This window comes from Sphaerodactylus townsendi, linkage group LG16 (genome assembly GCF_021028975.2).
Source record: "Sphaerodactylus townsendi isolate TG3544 linkage group LG16, MPM_Stown_v2.3, whole genome shotgun sequence".
NCBI lineage: Eukaryota > Metazoa > Chordata > Lepidosauria > Squamata > Sphaerodactylidae > Sphaerodactylus > Sphaerodactylus townsendi.
In genome coordinates this window covers 11,336,730-11,354,216 of record NC_059440.1, presented here as the reverse complement: position 1 = coordinate 11,354,216, position 17,487 = coordinate 11,336,730, and the positions used below count along the sequence as shown (strand labels likewise).

Sequence of the window (17,487 nt, the reverse complement as noted above, 5' to 3'; positions counted from 1 at the left end):
ACCCCCCCCCCCCCCCACCCCCCCCCCCCCCCACCCCCCCCCCCCCCCACCCCCCCCCCCCCCCACCCCCCCCCCCCCCCACCCCCCCCCCCCCCCACCCCCCCCCCCCCCCACCCCCCCCCCCCCCCACCCCCCCCCCCCCCCACCCCCCCCCCCCCCCACCCCCCCCCCCCCCCACCCCCCCCCCCCCCCACCCCCCCCCCCCCCCACCCCCCCCCCCCCCCACCCCCCCCCCCCCCCACCCCCCCCCCCCCCCACCCCCCCCCCCCCCCACCCCCCCCCCCCCCCACCCCCCCCCCCCCCCACCCCCCCCCCCCCCCACCCCCCCCCCCCCCCACCCCCCCCCCCCCCCACCCCCCCCCCCCCCCACCCCCCCCCCCCCCCACCCCCCCCCCCCCCCACCCCCCCCCCCCCCCACCCCCCCCCCCCCCCACCCCCCCCCCCCCCCACCCCCCCCCCCCCCCACCCCCCCCCCCCCCCACCCCCCCCCCCCCCCACCCCCCCCCCCCCCCACCCCCCCCCCCCCCCACCCCCCCCCCCCCCCACCCCCCCCCCCCCCCACCCCCCCCCCCCCCCACCCCCCCCCCCCCCCACCCCCCCCCCCCCCCACCCCCCCCCCCCCCCACCCCCCCCCCCCCCCACCCCCCCCCCCCCCCACCCCCCCCCCCCCCCACCCCCCCCCCCCCCCACCCCCCCCCCCCCCCACCCCCCCCCCCCCCCACCCCCCCCCCCCCCCACCCCCCCCCCCCCCCACCCCCCCCCCCCCCCACCCCCCCCCCCCCCCACCCCCCCCCCCCCCCACCCCCCCCCCCCCCCACCCCCCCCCCCCCCCACCCCCCCCCCCCCCCACCCCCCCCCCCCCCCACCCCCCCCCCCCCCCACCCCCCCCCCCCCCCACCCCCCCCCCCCCCCACCCCCCCCCCCCCCCACCCCCCCCCCCCCCCACCCCCCCCCCCCCCCACCCCCCCCCCCCCCCACCCCCCCCCCCCCCCACCCCCCCCCCCCCCCACCCCCCCCCCCCCCCACCCCCCCCCCCCCCCACCCCCCCCCCCCCCCACCCCCCCCCCCCCCCACCCCCCCCCCCCCCCACCCCCCCCCCCCCCCACCCCCCCCCCCCCCCACCCCCCCCCCCCCCCACCCCCCCCCCCCCCCACCCCCCCCCCCCCCCACCCCCCCCCCCCCCCACCCCCCCCCCCCCCCACCCCCCCCCCCCCCCACCCCCCCCCCCCCCCACCCCCCCCCCCCCCCACCCCCCCCCCCCCCCACCCCCCCCCCCCCCCACCCCCCCCCCCCCCCACCCCCCCCCCCCCCCACCCCCCCCCCCCCCCACCCCCCCCCCCCCCCACCCCCCCCCCCCCCCACCCCCCCCCCCCCCCACCCCCCCCCCCCCCCACCCCCCCCCCCCCCCACCCCCCCCCCCCCCCACCCCCCCCCCCCCCCACCCCCCCCCCCCCCCACCCCCCCCCCCCCCCACCCCCCCCCCCCCCCACCCCCCCCCCCCCCCACCCCCCCCCCCCCCCACCCCCCCCCCCCCCCACCCCCCCCCCCCCCCACCCCCCCCCCCCCCCACCCCCCCCCCCCCCCACCCCCCCCCCCCCCCACCCCCCCCCCCCCCCACCCCCCCCCCCCCCCACCCCCCCCCCCCCCCACCCCCCCCCCCCCCCACCCCCCCCCCCCCCCACCCCCCCCCCCCCCCACCCCCCCCCCCCCCCACCCCCCCCCCCCCCCACCCCCCCCCCCCCCCACCCCCCCCCCCCCCCACCCCCCCCCCCCCCCACCCCCCCCCCCCCCCACCCCCCCCCCCCCCCACCCCCCCCCCCCCCCACCCCCCCCCCCCCCCACCCCCCCCCCCCCCCACCCCCCCCCCCCCCCACCCCCCCCCCCCCCCACCCCCCCCCCCCCCCACCCCCCCCCCCCCCCACCCCCCCCCCCCCCCACCCCCCCCCCCCCCCACCCCCCCCCCCCCCCACCCCCCCCCCCCCCCACCCCCCCCCCCCCCCACCCCCCCCCCCCCCCACCCCCCCCCCCCCCCACCCCCCCCCCCCCCCACCCCCCCCCCCCCCCACCCCCCCCCCCCCCCACCCCCCCCCCCCCCCACCCCCCCCCCCCCCCACCCCCCCCCCCCCCCACCCCCCCCCCCCCCCACCCCCCCCCCCCCCCACCCCCCCCCCCCCCCACCCCCCCCCCCCCCCACCCCCCCCCCCCCCCACCCCCCCCCCCCCCCACCCCCCCCCCCCCCCACCCCCCCCCCCCCCCACCCCCCCCCCCCCCCACCCCCCCCCCCCCCCACCCCCCCCCCCCCCCACCCCCCCCCCCCCCCACCCCCCCCCCCCCCCACCCCCCCCCCCCCCCACCCCCCCCCCCCCCCACCCCCCCCCCCCCCCACCCCCCCCCCCCCCCACCCCCCCCCCCCCCCACCCCCCCCCCCCCCCACCCCCCCCCCCCCCCACCCCCCCCCCCCCCCACCCCCCCCCCCCCCCACCCCCCCCCCCCCCCACCCCCCCCCCCCCCCACCCCCCCCCCCCCCCACCCCCCCCCCCCCCCACCCCCCCCCCCCCCCACCCCCCCCCCCCCCCACCCCCCCCCCCCCCCACCCCCCCCCCCCCCCACCCCCCCCCCCCCCCACCCCCCCCCCCCCCCACCCCCCCCCCCCCCCACCCCCCCCCCCCCCCACCCCCCCCCCCCCCCACCCCCCCCCCCCCCCACCCCCCCCCCCCCCCACCCCCCCCCCCCCCCACCCCCCCCCCCCCCCACCCCCCCCCCCCCCCACCCCCCCCCCCCCCCACCCCCCCCCCCCCCCACCCCCCCCCCCCCCCACCCCCCCCCCCCCCCACCCCCCCCCCCCCCCACCCCCCCCCCCCCCCACCCCCCCCCCCCCCCACCCCCCCCCCCCCCCACCCCCCCCCCCCCCCACCCCCCCCCCCCCCCACCCCCCCCCCCCCCCACCCCCCCCCCCCCCCACCCCCCCCCCCCCCCACCCCCCCCCCCCCCCACCCCCCCCCCCCCCCACCCCCCCCCCCCCCCACCCCCCCCCCCCCCCACCCCCCCCCCCCCCCACCCCCCCCCCCCCCCACCCCCCCCCCCCCCCACCCCCCCCCCCCCCCACCCCCCCCCCCCCCCACCCCCCCCCCCCCCCACCCCCCCCCCCCCCCACCCCCCCCCCCCCCCACCCCCCCCCCCCCCCACCCCCCCCCCCCCCCACCCCCCCCCCCCCCCACCCCCCCCCCCCCCCACCCCCCCCCCCCCCCACCCCCCCCCCCCCCCACCCCCCCCCCCCCCCACCCCCCCCCCCCCCCACCCCCCCCCCCCCCCACCCCCCCCCCCCCCCACCCCCCCCCCCCCCCACCCCCCCCCCCCCCCACCCCCCCCCCCCCCCACCCCCCCCCCCCCCCACCCCCCCCCCCCCCCACCCCCCCCCCCCCCCACCCCCCCCCCCCCCCACCCCCCCCCCCCCCCACCCCCCCCCCCCCCCACCCCCCCCCCCCCCCACCCCCCCCCCCCCCCACCCCCCCCCCCCCCCACCCCCCCCCCCCCCCACCCCCCCCCCCCCCCACCCCCCCCCCCCCCCACCCCCCCCCCCCCCCACCCCCCCCCCCCCCCACCCCCCCCCCCCCCCACCCCCCCCCCCCCCCACCCCCCCCCCCCCCCACCCCCCCCCCCCCCCACCCCCCCCCCCCCCCACCCCCCCCCCCCCCCACCCCCCCCCCCCCCCACCCCCCCCCCCCCCCACCCCCCCCCCCCCCCACCCCCCCCCCCCCCCACCCCCCCCCCCCCCCACCCCCCCCCCCCCCCACCCCCCCCCCCCCCCACCCCCCCCCCCCCCCACCCCCCCCCCCCCCCACCCCCCCCCCCCCCCACCCCCCCCCCCCCCCACCCCCCCCCCCCCCCACCCCCCCCCCCCCCCACCCCCCCCCCCCCCCACCCCCCCCCCCCCCCACCCCCCCCCCCCCCCACCCCCCCCCCCCCCCACCCCCCCCCCCCCCCACCCCCCCCCCCCCCCACCCCCCCCCCCCCCCACCCCCCCCCCCCCCCACCCCCCCCCCCCCCCACCCCCCCCCCCCCCCACCCCCCCCCCCCCCCACCCCCCCCCCCCCCCACCCCCCCCCCCCCCCACCCCCCCCCCCCCCCACCCCCCCCCCCCCCCACCCCCCCCCCCCCCCACCCCCCCCCCCCCCCACCCCCCCCCCCCCCCACCCCCCCCCCCCCCCACCCCCCCCCCCCCCCACCCCCCCCCCCCCCCACCCCCCCCCCCCCCCACCCCCCCCCCCCCCCACCCCCCCCCCCCCCCACCCCCCCCCCCCCCCACCCCCCCCCCCCCCCACCCCCCCCCCCCCCCACCCCCCCCCCCCCCCACCCCCCCCCCCCCCCACCCCCCCCCCCCCCCACCCCCCCCCCCCCCCACCCCCCCCCCCCCCCACCCCCCCCCCCCCCCACCCCCCCCCCCCCCCACCCCCCCCCCCCCCCACCCCCCCCCCCCCCCACCCCCCCCCCCCCCCACCCCCCCCCCCCCCCACCCCCCCCCCCCCCCACCCCCCCCCCCCCCCACCCCCCCCCCCCCCCACCCCCCCCCCCCCCCACCCCCCCCCCCCCCCACCCCCCCCCCCCCCCACCCCCCCCCCCCCCCACCCCCCCCCCCCCCCACCCCCCCCCCCCCCCACCCCCCCCCCCCCCCACCCCCCCCCCCCCCCACCCCCCCCCCCCCCCACCCCCCCCCCCCCCCACCCCCCCCCCCCCCCACCCCCCCCCCCCCCCACCCCCCCCCCCCCCCACCCCCCCCCCCCCCCACCCCCCCCCCCCCCCACCCCCCCCCCCCCCCACCCCCCCCCCCCCCCACCCCCCCCCCCCCCCACCCCCCCCCCCCCCCACCCCCCCCCCCCCCCACCCCCCCCCCCCCCCACCCCCCCCCCCCCCCACCCCCCCCCCCCCCCACCCCCCCCCCCCCCCACCCCCCCCCCCCCCCACCCCCCCCCCCCCCCACCCCCCCCCCCCCCCACCCCCCCCCCCCCCCACCCCCCCCCCCCCCCACCCCCCCCCCCCCCCACCCCCCCCCCCCCCCACCCCCCCCCCCCCCCACCCCCCCCCCCCCCCACCCCCCCCCCCCCCCACCCCCCCCCCCCCCCACCCCCCCCCCCCCCCACCCCCCCCCCCCCCCACCCCCCCCCCCCCCCACCCCCCCCCCCCCCCACCCCCCCCCCCCCCCACCCCCCCCCCCCCCCACCCCCCCCCCCCCCCACCCCCCCCCCCCCCCACCCCCCCCCCCCCCCACCCCCCCCCCCCCCCACCCCCCCCCCCCCCCACCCCCCCCCCCCCCCACCCCCCCCCCCCCCCACCCCCCCCCCCCCCCACCCCCCCCCCCCCCCACCCCCCCCCCCCCCCACCCCCCCCCCCCCCCACCCCCCCCCCCCCCCACCCCCCCCCCCCCCCACCCCCCCCCCCCCCCACCCCCCCCCCCCCCCACCCCCCCCCCCCCCCACCCCCCCCCCCCCCCACCCCCCCCCCCCCCCACCCCCCCCCCCCCCCACCCCCCCCCCCCCCCACCCCCCCCCCCCCCCACCCCCCCCCCCCCCCACCCCCCCCCCCCCCCACCCCCCCCCCCCCCCACCCCCCCCCCCCCCCACCCCCCCCCCCCCCCACCCCCCCCCCCCCCCACCCCCCCCCCCCCCCACCCCCCCCCCCCCCCACCCCCCCCCCCCCCCACCCCCCCCCCCCCCCACCCCCCCCCCCCCCCACCCCCCCCCCCCCCCACCCCCCCCCCCCCCCACCCCCCCCCCCCCCCACCCCCCCCCCCCCCCACCCCCCCCCCCCCCCACCCCCCCCCCCCCCCACCCCCCCCCCCCCCCACCCCCCCCCCCCCCCACCCCCCCCCCCCCCCACCCCCCCCCCCCCCCACCCCCCCCCCCCCCCACCCCCCCCCCCCCCCACCCCCCCCCCCCCCCACCCCCCCCCCCCCCCACCCCCCCCCCCCCCCACCCCCCCCCCCCCCCACCCCCCCCCCCCCCCACCCCCCCCCCCCCCCACCCCCCCCCCCCCCCACCCCCCCCCCCCCCCACCCCCCCCCCCCCCCACCCCCCCCCCCCCCCACCCCCCCCCCCCCCCACCCCCCCCCCCCCCCACCCCCCCCCCCCCCCACCCCCCCCCCCCCCCACCCCCCCCCCCCCCCACCCCCCCCCCCCCCCACCCCCCCCCCCCCCCACCCCCCCCCCCCCCCACCCCCCCCCCCCCCCACCCCCCCCCCCCCCCACCCCCCCCCCCCCCCACCCCCCCCCCCCCCCACCCCCCCCCCCCCCCACCCCCCCCCCCCCCCACCCCCCCCCCCCCCCACCCCCCCCCCCCCCCACCCCCCCCCCCCCCCACCCCCCCCCCCCCCCACCCCCCCCCCCCCCCACCCCCCCCCCCCCCCACCCCCCCCCCCCCCCACCCCCCCCCCCCCCCACCCCCCCCCCCCCCCACCCCCCCCCCCCCCCACCCCCCCCCCCCCCCACCCCCCCCCCCCCCCACCCCCCCCCCCCCCCACCCCCCCCCCCCCCCACCCCCCCCCCCCCCCACCCCCCCCCCCCCCCACCCCCCCCCCCCCCCACCCCCCCCCCCCCCCACCCCCCCCCCCCCCCACCCCCCCCCCCCCCCACCCCCCCCCCCCCCCACCCCCCCCCCCCCCCACCCCCCCCCCCCCCCACCCCCCCCCCCCCCCACCCCCCCCCCCCCCCACCCCCCCCCCCCCCCACCCCCCCCCCCCCCCACCCCCCCCCCCCCCCACCCCCCCCCCCCCCCACCCCCCCCCCCCCCCACCCCCCCCCCCCCCCACCCCCCCCCCCCCCCACCCCCCCCCCCCCCCACCCCCCCCCCCCCCCACCCCCCCCCCCCCCCACCCCCCCCCCCCCCCACCCCCCCCCCCCCCCACCCCCCCCCCCCCCCACCCCCCCCCCCCCCCACCCCCCCCCCCCCCCACCCCCCCCCCCCCCCACCCCCCCCCCCCCCCACCCCCCCCCCCCCCCACCCCCCCCCCCCCCCACCCCCCCCCCCCCCCACCCCCCCCCCCCCCCACCCCCCCCCCCCCCCACCCCCCCCCCCCCCCACCCCCCCCCCCCCCCACCCCCCCCCCCCCCCACCCCCCCCCCCCCCCACCCCCCCCCCCCCCCACCCCCCCCCCCCCCCACCCCCCCCCCCCCCCACCCCCCCCCCCCCCCACCCCCCCCCCCCCCCACCCCCCCCCCCCCCCACCCCCCCCCCCCCCCACCCCCCCCCCCCCCCACCCCCCCCCCCCCCCACCCCCCCCCCCCCCCACCCCCCCCCCCCCCCACCCCCCCCCCCCCCCACCCCCCCCCCCCCCCACCCCCCCCCCCCCCCACCCCCCCCCCCCCCCACCCCCCCCCCCCCCCACCCCCCCCCCCCCCCACCCCCCCCCCCCCCCACCCCCCCCCCCCCCCACCCCCCCCCCCCCCCACCCCCCCCCCCCCCCACCCCCCCCCCCCCCCACCCCCCCCCCCCCCCACCCCCCCCCCCCCCCACCCCCCCCCCCCCCCACCCCCCCCCCCCCCCACCCCCCCCCCCCCCCACCCCCCCCCCCCCCCACCCCCCCCCCCCCCCACCCCCCCCCCCCCCCACCCCCCCCCCCCCCCACCCCCCCCCCCCCCCACCCCCCCCCCCCCCCACCCCCCCCCCCCCCCACCCCCCCCCCCCCCCACCCCCCCCCCCCCCCACCCCCCCCCCCCCCCACCCCCCCCCCCCCCCACCCCCCCCCCCCCCCACCCCCCCCCCCCCCCACCCCCCCCCCCCCCCACCCCCCCCCCCCCCCACCCCCCCCCCCCCCCACCCCCCCCCCCCCCCACCCCCCCCCCCCCCCACCCCCCCCCCCCCCCACCCCCCCCCCCCCCCACCCCCCCCCCCCCCCACCCCCCCCCCCCCCCACCCCCCCCCCCCCCCACCCCCCCCCCCCCCCACCCCCCCCCCCCCCCACCCCCCCCCCCCCCCACCCCCCCCCCCCCCCACCCCCCCCCCCCCCCACCCCCCCCCCCCCCCACCCCCCCCCCCCCCCACCCCCCCCCCCCCCCACCCCCCCCCCCCCCCACCCCCCCCCCCCCCCACCCCCCCCCCCCCCCACCCCCCCCCCCCCCCACCCCCCCCCCCCCCCACCCCCCCCCCCCCCCACCCCCCCCCCCCCCCACCCCCCCCCCCCCCCACCCCCCCCCCCCCCCACCCCCCCCCCCCCCCACCCCCCCCCCCCCCCACCCCCCCCCCCCCCCACCCCCCCCCCCCCCCACCCCCCCCCCCCCCCACCCCCCCCCCCCCCCACCCCCCCCCCCCCCCACCCCCCCCCCCCCCCACCCCCCCCCCCCCCCACCCCCCCCCCCCCCCACCCCCCCCCCCCCCCACCCCCCCCCCCCCCCACCCCCCCCCCCCCCCACCCCCCCCCCCCCCCACCCCCCCCCCCCCCCACCCCCCCCCCCCCCCACCCCCCCCCCCCCCCACCCCCCCCCCCCCCCACCCCCCCCCCCCCCCACCCCCCCCCCCCCCCACCCCCCCCCCCCCCCACCCCCCCCCCCCCCCACCCCCCCCCCCCCCCACCCCCCCCCCCCCCCACCCCCCCCCCCCCCCACCCCCCCCCCCCCCCACCCCCCCCCCCCCCCACCCCCCCCCCCCCCCACCCCCCCCCCCCCCCACCCCCCCCCCCCCCCACCCCCCCCCCCCCCCACCCCCCCCCCCCCCCACCCCCCCCCCCCCCCACCCCCCCCCCCCCCCACCCCCCCCCCCCCCCACCCCCCCCCCCCCCCACCCCCCCCCCCCCCCACCCCCCCCCCCCCCCACCCCCCCCCCCCCCCACCCCCCCCCCCCCCCACCCCCCCCCCCCCCCACCCCCCCCCCCCCCCACCCCCCCCCCCCCCCACCCCCCCCCCCCCCCACCCCCCCCCCCCCCCACCCCCCCCCCCCCCCACCCCCCCCCCCCCCCACCCCCCCCCCCCCCCACCCCCCCCCCCCCCCACCCCCCCCCCCCCCCACCCCCCCCCCCCCCCACCCCCCCCCCCCCCCACCCCCCCCCCCCCCCACCCCCCCCCCCCCCCACCCCCCCCCCCCCCCACCCCCCCCCCCCCCCACCCCCCCCCCCCCCCACCCCCCCCCCCCCCCACCCCCCCCCCCCCCCACCCCCCCCCCCCCCCACCCCCCCCCCCCCCCACCCCCCCCCCCCCCCACCCCCCCCCCCCCCCACCCCCCCCCCCCCCCACCCCCCCCCCCCCCCACCCCCCCCCCCCCCCACCCCCCCCCCCCCCCACCCCCCCCCCCCCCCACCCCCCCCCCCCCCCACCCCCCCCCCCCCCCACCCCCCCCCCCCCCCACCCCCCCCCCCCCCCACCCCCCCCCCCCCCCACCCCCCCCCCCCCCCACCCCCCCCCCCCCCCACCCCCCCCCCCCCCCACCCCCCCCCCCCCCCACCCCCCCCCCCCCCCACCCCCCCCCCCCCCCACCCCCCCCCCCCCCCACCCCCCCCCCCCCCCACCCCCCCCCCCCCCCACCCCCCCCCCCCCCCACCCCCCCCCCCCCCCACCCCCCCCCCCCCCCACCCCCCCCCCCCCCCACCCCCCCCCCCCCCCACCCCCCCCCCCCCCCACCCCCCCCCCCCCCCACCCCCCCCCCCCCCCACCCCCCCCCCCCCCCACCCCCCCCCCCCCCCACCCCCCCCCCCCCCCACCCCCCCCCCCCCCCACCCCCCCCCCCCCCCACCCCCCCCCCCCCCCACCCCCCCCCCCCCCCACCCCCCCCCCCCCCCACCCCCCCCCCCCCCCACCCCCCCCCCCCCCCACCCCCCCCCCCCCCCACCCCCCCCCCCCCCCACCCCCCCCCCCCCCCACCCCCCCCCCCCCCCACCCCCCCCCCCCCCCACCCCCCCCCCCCCCCACCCCCCCCCCCCCCCACCCCCCCCCCCCCCCACCCCCCCCCCCCCCCACCCCCCCCCCCCCCCACCCCCCCCCCCCCCCACCCCCCCCCCCCCCCACCCCCCCCCCCCCCCACCCCCCCCCCCCCCCACCCCCCCCCCCCCCCACCCCCCCCCCCCCCCACCCCCCCCCCCCCCCACCCCCCCCCCCCCCCACCCCCCCCCCCCCCCACCCCCCCCCCCCCCCACCCCCCCCCCCCCCCACCCCCCCCCCCCCCCACCCCCCCCCCCCCCCACCCCCCCCCCCCCCCACCCCCCCCCCCCCCCACCCCCCCCCCCCCCCACCCCCCCCCCCCCCCACCCCCCCCCCCCCCCACCCCCCCCCCCCCCCACCCCCCCCCCCCCCCACCCCCCCCCCCCCCCACCCCCCCCCCCCCCCACCCCCCCCCCCCCCCACCCCCCCCCCCCCCCACCCCCCCCCCCCCCCACCCCCCCCCCCCCCCACCCCCCCCCCCCCCCACCCCCCCCCCCCCCCACCCCCCCCCCCCCCCACCCCCCCCCCCCCCCACCCCCCCCCCCCCCCACCCCCCCCCCCCCCCACCCCCCCCCCCCCCCACCCCCCCCCCCCCCCACCCCCCCCCCCCCCCACCCCCCCCCCCCCCCACCCCCCCCCCCCCCCACCCCCCCCCCCCCCCACCCCCCCCCCCCCCCACCCCCCCCCCCCCCCACCCCCCCCCCCCCCCACCCCCCCCCCCCCCCACCCCCCCCCCCCCCCACCCCCCCCCCCCCCCACCCCCCCCCCCCCCCACCCCCCCCCCCCCCCACCCCCCCCCCCCCCCACCCCCCCCCCCCCCCACCCCCCCCCCCCCCCACCCCCCCCCCCCCCCACCCCCCCCCCCCCCCACCCCCCCCCTCTGGAGAGCCGCAGGTTCCCTACCCCTGGTCTATAGTCATCCTGTGTCTGTGTGGAGCTGATTAGTCACTGTCTTGACTCTAGTGTTTTTCAAAACTGGCAGCCAAATTCTGTTCATTTTCTTAGTTTCTTCCTTTCTGTTGAAACTGTTGAAATTCTGTTGAAATTGAAATTCAGTTGCCAGGCCACTCCTATTCAGATGCCCTCACCTATTGACCTTCACTCACAGGTATATATACTCCACTTGCTTTCCTTTCCAACTATCAGATCCTCTGAAGATGCCAGCCACAGATGCAGGCGAAACGTCAGGAGAGAAAGCTGCTAGAACACGGCCAAACAGCTCGGAAACCACACAGCACCCCATAGGTGTCAAACTCATGGCCCTCCAGATGTTATGGACTACAGTTCCCATCATCCCCTGCCAGCATGATGATGGCAGGGGGATGATGGGAACTGTAGTCCATAACATTTGGAGGGCCGCGAGTTTGACACCTGTGCATTAAATGAACCATAGTTACGTTATGTGCAACTCTGTATTTCCAATGCAGAGCCAGAGAGTGCGGAGACGGTAAGTCTTTTAGACCTTCTGGAAACAAGGCAGCATTCCAGTCCTGATCCCTTTACTCCTCCAGCCCGGTTTCTACTCCGCACCAGCCAGAGGACGGGATGTAAATTCTGTCAGGCATAATGCCAGACCTCCACTAATCAGGAGAAGCCGCGGCAGATTTTTGTCCAGCCTGGGAAAAGCCCATAATGGATCTTTGGGTTCATCAAGCAATTCTCGGTGGATACAAATTAGAACTCGTGTGCCCGCTCTCCAGCAAGTTAATAGCTTCTCCAAGGTCTAAGAAATCACAGAAACATCAGACTGTACTTCATACGGGCAGTCCGCCGAGAGACCCAAGTCCAGTCGAATTAATGTGCTCCAGCCTGATTGGGAGGAGGCTCACGGTCTCAACCTCTTAGCCCAGGGCAAGCAGCTCACAACGGAGTCAGCGCATAGCACAAACTGGCAAGAGTCGCAGCTATGAGACTAACCCTGCATGTGTTCAAACTGTGTGGGAGAAAAGCATGTTAAAATCTCGACAGACCACTGCGAAGGTGCACGCCCACTGCCAAGGAGGAGCTACAGCTCAGTTCTTGCTACCTGGGTGGTGCACACGTTTTCTGAGTTGAATTAGTTGAGCAAGTTGGAGGATTTGTTTCCCTTGTGTCATGTGAACCACGAATTGGGGATCCCTCTCCCACTGGAAACAGAAGGTCTCTGCAAATCTGTATCACAACCCTGCCTGTGGGATGGGTAGAAGGAATAACATACACAAAGATACCCTCCAATGTATATATAATAAGAAAATGCACCAAGTTTCCATTTTCACAGAATCCTCCACAATTATGAGCAGTTCGCTACTGTTTTTCAAACCAACCATCCCTTTTCATCTGTTGGCAAAAATCTGCTGACAGCTGAATCTCCACCGCCGCCACAACTCACACACAGACGCATCACTGCCAGAGTTTTGTTTCTGAAGTTCTGTTCCTATAGGAGGGCTTTTAAGGATGATAATGTTGTCATAGTACAACAACAATATGGACATCCCTTCTTCTCCCGAAGCTTCCCTCTTCAGGTTTCTCTAAGCCAGTGGTGGCGAACCTATGGCATTCCAGATGTTCATGGCCATGCTGGCAGGGGCTGATGGGAATTGTAGTCCATGAATATCTGGAGTGCCATAGGTTCGCCACCACAGCTCTAAGCTCTTCAAGGCTCCCTTGTTTCTCTTTAACTGACAGTCAGATGCCCTCTTTTCTCCATACAACCAGAAGCATGTCCAGTCCTATCCGGACCAGTTTTTTCACTCCCATTTCAGAGCCAGCGTGGTGCAGTGGTTAAGAGCAGGTGCACTCTGATCTGGAGAACCGGGTTTTATTCCCCACTCTGCCACTTGAGGCTTATCTGGGGAACGAGATTAGCTTGTGCACTCCCAACACCTGCCAGCTGGTTGACCTTGGGGTAGTCACAGTTCTTCGGAGCTCTCTCAGCCCCACCCACCTCACAGGATGTTTATTGTGTGTGGGGGGGAGATTGTTAGCCCCTTTGAGTCTCCTTACAGGACAGAAATGGAGGGGGGAGGTTGTAAATCCGACTCTTCTTCTTCTACTTCTTCCTTGTCTGTGGGTGGCCTGGTTTTTATTGCTTTCACCATTTGCAAGCAGGACCAGACTACATTATGAGGTATAGTAATGGTAATGCTGGTGGTACATTCTGTATTTTTGAAGTAGTGAATTATGTGTAGGTTTGATAAGAAATCTTCTTAATTGCCCCTCAAAATGGAGATGTGGCTTTCAAATTTCTGGAAACTTTACATTTGTCATTAGGTCTCCAGAAGGTTTTATCTGGAGGAGTATTCTTGATGTTTGCACAGTATACATTCTAGATAAGTAAAGGGCATGGTTTGCAGTTCCACACCATAGGGAAGGTAATGCTGTGTGCCAAAACTCTCTGGATTTCTGCTACTCTCCACATGATGGAAGGATAACGCAGATCATTCTTATTATGTGTGTTATTAGTATTTACTTTGTTACAACGTACATTGTTTTCTTATGTTGTTAGCCACCCTGAGCCCTTCGGGGGATAGGGCGGGGTATAAATCGAATTACAGGCAGATTACAGACAGATTCTTATTAAACTTCGCACAACTAACTCAGAGATGGGAGTTCTTATTCCTCATCTTAATTTTCCAAGAGGGAGTTACCGAAGCTGAAGAGCCCTGCTGAGTAATCTTCACACCACAGCTCCTTAATTCTTTGTATGTGGGGATAGGTGTCTGTTCCTTGGGGTGCAGGAAAAGCGCTTTGCAGGCACAGTGAGGCACTATTTCCCCCTCCCAATTCCAACTTGGCTGTTGTATCGAAAGCACAGCTCTGTGGGACTGAATCCTGGCATGAATTGAGCCTTTCTTTAACTTCCCTCTCTAAGAACAAAGAACAGGAGTTCGTGACAGATGTCTGGGAATGTGTTAGGTACATATTTGTATGTGTGTTGTCAATACATTATGTAGTTCCATGTTACCGTTAACACCCTCGCAGCCTCAATCTGTCCAAATTAGAAAGGTTTTTTTAAATGCTGAGACCCCCACAACAACTAAAGATGCAATTGGTGCACTGTTCATATGCTTGTGAGGTCTTTCTTTTTTACTTCATTAAGTGCTGGGTTTTAACCTAAACTCAGGTTCAGCAGCTCTGATTCTTTCAGCCCCAAAGAAGCCATATTGGTCTGATCTAACCGTGGCTTTCTTTGTGTGGCAGTGTCTGGTCATGAAACTGAAATGTGATTTGTGTCTGCGAGGTAGATGAGTATAGCTTGCAAGGTGACAAGACTTTCTTCTGTATTCCGAGTAGACGGGAGATGAAACACCAGATCATGTGATGGCTAAGACTTGGGGGTGTGAGGGCAATCCGGCTAACAATACTGAAAAAGAAAGAATGCATGATAGGTGGAAGTTTTTTAGAAGTGAGATCTTCAAGGTGCCATTTCAAACAGTTCCAGTGAGCAGGAAAAAAAAAAACAGCAGGTATCTAAGGAAACCAGGATGGATGCCTAAAGAACCTTCAGCTAAGCTGAGATTTAAAGGGACATGCACAAGAAATGGAAAAAGGGGGAAATATCCAAAGAGTAATTCAAACAAATAACCAGGGCATGTCAGGAGAAAGTCAGAAAAGCTAAAGCTCAGAATGAGCTTCCTAGAGAGCTTAGAAACAATTAAAAAGGCTTTTTTGGTTATGTCTGTAGCAAAAGGAAGGAAAAAGGTATGATAGGGTCACTGCGTGGAGAATGGTAACATAATTGTTATGTCTCAAAGAATCAGGAGTCGGAGGAACAAAACGTGGTGCTTTATTTCAAAACTGCTACTCACACATAGCCTAAAATCACTCTGCAGCTGTGCTCAATATAACACACCTACTGATTACCAATTCCAGTGCAACAGCTGCAGACTCTTAAAACAATACAGTACCTCACAATCAATACAATACATTACAATAATGGTATACCATTCTGGTATGGTAACAGGACAGAGAAAAGGCAGAACTACTCAGCACCTTCTTTGCTAAAGGAAAACTGTTCTCAGCCAGGGGGGAGATGGAACAGAAGATACAGTGCGGGAAATTCAGCACAGAATAAATAAAGACGTAGTGCAGGGATACCTGGCTACTTTAAATGAATTCAAATCTGCAGGGCTTGATTAACTACATCCCAGGGTATTAAAAGAACTGGCAGAACTATTCTCAGAACCACTTGCAATAATCTTTGAGAACTCCTGGAGAAGTCTCAGCAGACTGGAGGAGGGCTAATGTTGTCCCCATCTTCAAGGGGAGGGGGGAGATCAATGCACGATATTACACTTAGGAAGAAAGAACGAAATGCACAGATGTAGGATGGGTGACATCTGGCTTGACAATAGTACATGCAGAAGGGATCTGGACGTCTTAGTACCACAGATTGAACATGAGTCAGCAGTATGATTCAACCAAGAAAGCCAGCGCAATTCTGGGCTGCATCAATTGAAGTATAGTGTCTAGATCAAGGGAAGTAATAGTACCACTCTATTCTGCATTGGTCAGACCTCACCTGGAATATTGTGTTCAGTTCTGTGCACCACAATTCAAGAAGAATATTGACAAACCAGAACAGGTCCCAAGGAGGGTGACCAGAATGGTAAAAAGTCTGGAATCCATGCCTTACGAGGAGAGACTTAGGTAGCTGGGTATGTCTAGTCTGGGGAAGAGAAGGTTAAGGGGTAACATGAGAGCCCTGTTTAAATATTTGAAGGGATGTCATTTGAAGAGGGAGCGAGCTTGTTTTTTGCTGCCCCAGAGACTAGGACAAGGAGTAATGGATTCAAGGTACAGGAAAAGAGATTTCATTTCAAATTAGAAAGACGTTCCTGACAGTAAGGGCTGTTCAGCAGTGGAAGACACTGCCTCGGAGGGTGGTGGAATCTCCTTTGGATGTTTTTTAAACAGAACCAGATGGTCATCTGTGAGGAGCGCTTTGATTGTGTGTTCCTGCATGGCCGAAGGTTGAACTTGGACCTTGTGGTCTCTTCCAACTGCATGATTCTATCATTCTAATTCTATTATTCTAGCTTCAGTAACACAGTGCAAATTCTTGCACTGTAGTGGCTGCTGCCCCCAAAGCAGCGTTTAAAAAAAAAATCCACACAGGCATTTAAATCTCCAATAGTCAGTCAGAAGCCCTGATGACAGCAAGGGTGGAGAATCGCAGCAAACATGGAGACTCCCAAAATTTCTACCAGCAGTAACTGTCAGTAACTATCTCTCATTTACATGTTTTTCCCATGTTTAGACCAGACAGAGTCTTAGCCAAAGAAGTACCATTAGCAGTTTCTGTTTTTCACCCTTTTGTTTTTATTTTTGACAGTCTCGCTCAATGTTAATAAAAATTACATATATGAATAACTGCTGTGTGTGAGCGTTTCTTAATATTTATGTCAAAGGTTTGTAACAAAATGTGCATGTAATGATAAAAAAAACATGTGTGCCATATTTGTTCATGCCTTGTGTCTCTTTAAAACATCTTAAATTTATTCTCTCGAACAAATTTATCTGTGTGGCTCTTACATTAGGCAGTTTGGCCACTCCTGCTAACAAGAGGAACCAGGTTCTTTATTCTGTCTAGACCAGGGGTAGGGAACCTGCGGCTCTCCAGATGTTCAGGAACTACAATTCCCATCAGCCTCTGTCAGCATGGCCAATTGGCCATGCTGGTAGGGGCTGATGGGAATTGTAGTTCCTGAACATCTGGAGAGCCGCAGGTTCCCTACCCCTGGTCTAGACCCTGATTGTTGGGATTTAAACTGCGGGTCCATCCTTTCGCTGTCAGCGCTGAAAATAAGCTCCCTTCCCCCTCATTTATGTTACAGAAACCAAAAGGTCATTTAGCACCTGTCCACTTTAGAACAACTGGAGTGTCAGGACTTTATCCGTGCAACATACTGAAAGACTGACATCTGCTGATTAAGTCCTGACATTAAAACATCTGTCCGTGATAATAAGAATGCATGAGTGTTGATCACATTGAGAAGTCCCCTCCCGCCTTCCTGGATTGATGTCTTGTTTCAAATTCATGTTCTAGAACAGTGGTTCTCAACCTTCCCAATGCCGTGACCCTTTAATGCAGTTCCTCATGTTGTGGTGACACCCCCCCCCACACACACACACACCATAAAATTATTTGTGTCTCGGTTCCTAAGACCATCGGAAATATATGTTTTCCGATGGTCTTAAGCGGCCCCTGTGAAAGGGTCGTTTGACCGCCGAAGGGGTCGCGACCCACAGGTTGAGAACTTCTGTTCTAGAAAGAGGATTCTGAGCTTGTGGTCATCAGAAACTCTGAACCCAGGAATGAAACCCAGAGGAAGGCTTTATATGCCATAGGTCCATACTATTCATACCATCCCCTTTCTGTCCCCGCGCCTTCCAAATGTGATAATTTTGGAAAATATCTACAGTGTTACCCATTGACAGCTGCTTGTTCTGTTTTGTTTGGTTTTTAACAGAATGAGCAAGCTTTCGATGAGATCATTCAGAAAGCCAGCTTCATGACCTATGAGTTCCGGATCCGGGTGAAGATGGAGACTTTTAATGTAAGTCCAGTATGCACGCACGTATCTCCAAAAACATGAGCGGAATAGTA

The 17,487-nt window shown here is 74.8% G+C and overlaps 1 protein-coding gene across 1 annotated transcript in view; it reads left to right on the top strand.

The window, feature by feature from the left end:
* RPA1 (replication protein A1) overlaps positions 1-17,487 on the top strand; it is a 71,793-nt gene that overhangs the window by 48,415 nt on the left and 5,891 nt on the right. The window contains exon 14 of the mRNA XM_048518595.1: positions 17,351-17,437. Coding sequence (XP_048374552.1) covers positions 17,351-17,437 — 87 coding nt within the window. The remainder of the gene's footprint in view (positions 1-17,350; positions 17,438-17,487) is intronic.